We start from the raw sequence: 2,758 nt of genomic DNA, 5'->3' as shown, positions 1-2,758 counted from the left end.
TGAAATAGTTGATGAAATTTGCCACATAAGATTTATGATGATCTGAGAAAGAACAAAAGAGAGTGAGGTTATATGTACAATAGCCACAACCATGGAAGAGAGAGCAAGCATATTTATTTCCTCAACTTCTATCTGGATAACTTAAATTTACTCTATTAGAGTAGTTGTGTGATGATATGCAAGTAACATACAAACTATTGGAGATGTCCTTGGTGTCCTTTTTATTTATTTATGATTAGACCATCTGATCAGATGGCACAAGCCTGAAATTAATAATGACAAAAAATACAGATTTCTTGGAACAATAACAAGCTACAATGACAAGTGCACACATTCATCGCATTCCACATAACAAGGACTTTCAATCACACTCCACTCAACATCCTAAATTCCAAGCACAATCTGACTATCGTTATCATGACTAAAAGCTAACTTCAGTTCAATCAAGCTCAAAGTGAATGAACTCTCACGATCAAGGATACCACTAAACATTACAGAAAATATCACGAGATACTTGAAGAATAACATTTTTGATGGACCAGGATTTCAGTCTATTGTTACATTTAGATTTAGATGCCAAGTCCACTCAAGATATCCTCGTGGTCCAAAACCCCAAATCCAGCTGCGCAGGTCGCTCGCTCAAGCGCTACATCATATTTTGGGCTTTGGATGAAATTGTGTGCCTAGAAGCTCTCCCAATACATGGTGGCGGAGCCAGATGATAGAATTGAGCACTCTCTGTTGTCTCAGTATGCGAGTAAACGCCTGCAAAACTGGCAAGATAAGGATTTGGGTCAATTTAAACACAAAACTGTTGATAAGAGTGGATTAGCATGCAATTCTACCTCATGAAGACGCTGACTCAGGCTGAGTGGCCTGTTGTTTCGATTTCCTGCTGGCAGGAGGGCCATCTCTTCGCCTTTCATACCGTCTGCTTTCATACTTTGAGGTCCTCCGCTCCTTTGGTTGATAGGTTGGGTATGTGCATGGAATAATCTCACCATTTATGTATTTATCACCTGAAGGGAGAAAAAACAGTGAATATGTTAGTGATTAAGACACGAGAAGCACATAAACATGCAGCTACAGATATTGTGTCATGCCAACCTCCATAGTCTTTGTTTTTCACATCGATGTAGGAATCGGGGAGCACCCACAGGACACCAGGCAAACCTACAGGCAACGTAAGAACAGTTTAAACAAGGAAATACCAAAAATGGTGCACCAAAACAGTGCGCAAATCGAGAATTACCCTTGAACTTCTCTGATGTTTCTTCATCGACAGTGCACTGGAACCCAGTGTAAGTGGTTGTGCTGAAGGCATACATGTTCTTCTTGGCTTCCTCCATGCTGCAATTGTAACAAGTTACTCAGTTTAGACTTTTATGAATACACCCTTTTGAGTATGTGTGCACCATATGAAACTAAAGAAGGAAAACTGAAGCCTACATTACACCCTGCTAAACTACACTCATGCTCACGTCACATCAGATGCAGGCACTGCTGCTCTTCTCATATGTGCAGTGATGATGGAACAAGGTTCCAAGTATCTACTCCCTCATCCGGAATTAGTTGACGCTCAAACGGATGTATCTTTAGCAGAGGAAGTAATAAATAGCCATTTGATCATTTGATGTGTATACAATTCGAATCTTGTCAAATAAGAAGTACCTACCGATTATTGCGTTGCATATCTATCTCCTGCATAGCAATTTCAGAAGCATGAGAGGACTACAAGCCGACCTAATGGAATTGCTAACATTTTCTCGATAATTTTCTGAGTTACCACTACTAGGAAATTGGTAGCATTTTCTCTACACAAAAAAAGAAAGTAGGCCAAATTTCTCTCAACAGACATACAGACAAGGAGTCATCAGCAGGGAGAAAGGGAAATCACGGTTTTACCTGCCGAGGACGGTGGCGAGGGTGTTGAGGTAGGTGTCGATCATCTGCTCGCGTGTGGGCGCGGGGTCCTTGGGGAACTCCATGACGATCAGCCAGTGGTTGTAGTCACACCCGGGGAGCAGTATCGTCTCCCTCTGCTCGCTCCCGGGCGCTGCGCCGGCCGCCGTCGGCCTCCGCCGACGCTGGAGGCTCCCCGCCGGTGCGAGGGCGATCGCTGAATAGACCGCCGCCGCGGCTGCGGCGCGGGGGAGAGACGCGGCTGAGAAGGAGGATAAGGACGGCTTGGCGGGGAACGTGAAGGCGCTGCCCGCTACGCGCCCGGCGGCGGCGGCGGTCGGCAGGGCAGCCATTGAAGCGAGCGTGCGTGAGGGGGGAGCGAGGTTTTGCGGGTTGCGGATAAGGTGAGACAGAGTCGAGTAGAAGAATGAGATAATTTCAGGAGAAGGGTTTTAGCCTTGTGATGATGGGCTGGGTAGGTTGCTATCCGGACCATTTATCTGTCTATAGGCCTGGTTTGTCTCTTGCCATTCGGGTTGAGATAAAATGGGCTACACCATATGGTTGCGAGGTCCAATATTTTGTTTCTCACAGCCGCATTTGGACACACTCTCTAAAAAAAATCAAGTAGATCCACTTGAAATGAAAAAAATAAGAAGCAGCATTTTTTCTTGAACATCAGTACACACGCAAGCGCTCATACATATGCGCATGTAGTCACCCCTGTGAACGCACACACACATCCTATCCCTATGAGCACCTCCGAGAGACTGAGCCGGCATGTCATCTTGAAATTTACGAAGTCACCGTAGGCGCCTCGTCTTCGACAGGAACGTCTCGTCCCACTGAAAGCGCA

At 45.4% G+C, this 2,758-nt stretch overlaps 1 protein-coding gene across 2 annotated transcripts; it reads right to left on the bottom strand.

The window, feature by feature from the left end:
• Positions 1-313: 313 nt before the first annotated feature.
• LOC109768192 (DAG protein, chloroplastic) lies at positions 314-2,344 on the bottom strand. Of its 2 annotated transcripts, none has more exons than XM_020326934.4 (5): positions 1,906-2,344; positions 1,253-1,350; positions 1,108-1,173; positions 846-1,019; positions 314-773 (listed from the first exon to the last, which is right to left on the bottom strand). In XM_020326934.4, exons 1-4 carry the CDS (start codon positions 2,253-2,255, stop codon positions 847-849), a joined length of 687 nt encoding a protein of 228 aa, XP_020182523.1. In that variant the 5' UTR covers positions 2,256-2,344; the 3' UTR covers positions 314-773; position 846. The 2 variants fall into 2 exon arrangements, with proteins under 2 accessions (XP_020182523.1, XP_020182524.1); XM_020326935.4 differs by having other exon boundaries at positions 314-765.
• Positions 2,345-2,758: the final 414 nt, after the last annotated feature.

This window comes from Aegilops tauschii, chromosome 7 (assembly GCF_002575655.3).
Source record: "Aegilops tauschii subsp. strangulata cultivar AL8/78 chromosome 7, Aet v6.0, whole genome shotgun sequence".
Classification (NCBI taxonomy): Eukaryota; Viridiplantae; Streptophyta; class Magnoliopsida; order Poales; family Poaceae; genus Aegilops; species Aegilops tauschii.
This window is presented reverse-complemented; position numbering and strand designations above follow the sequence as displayed.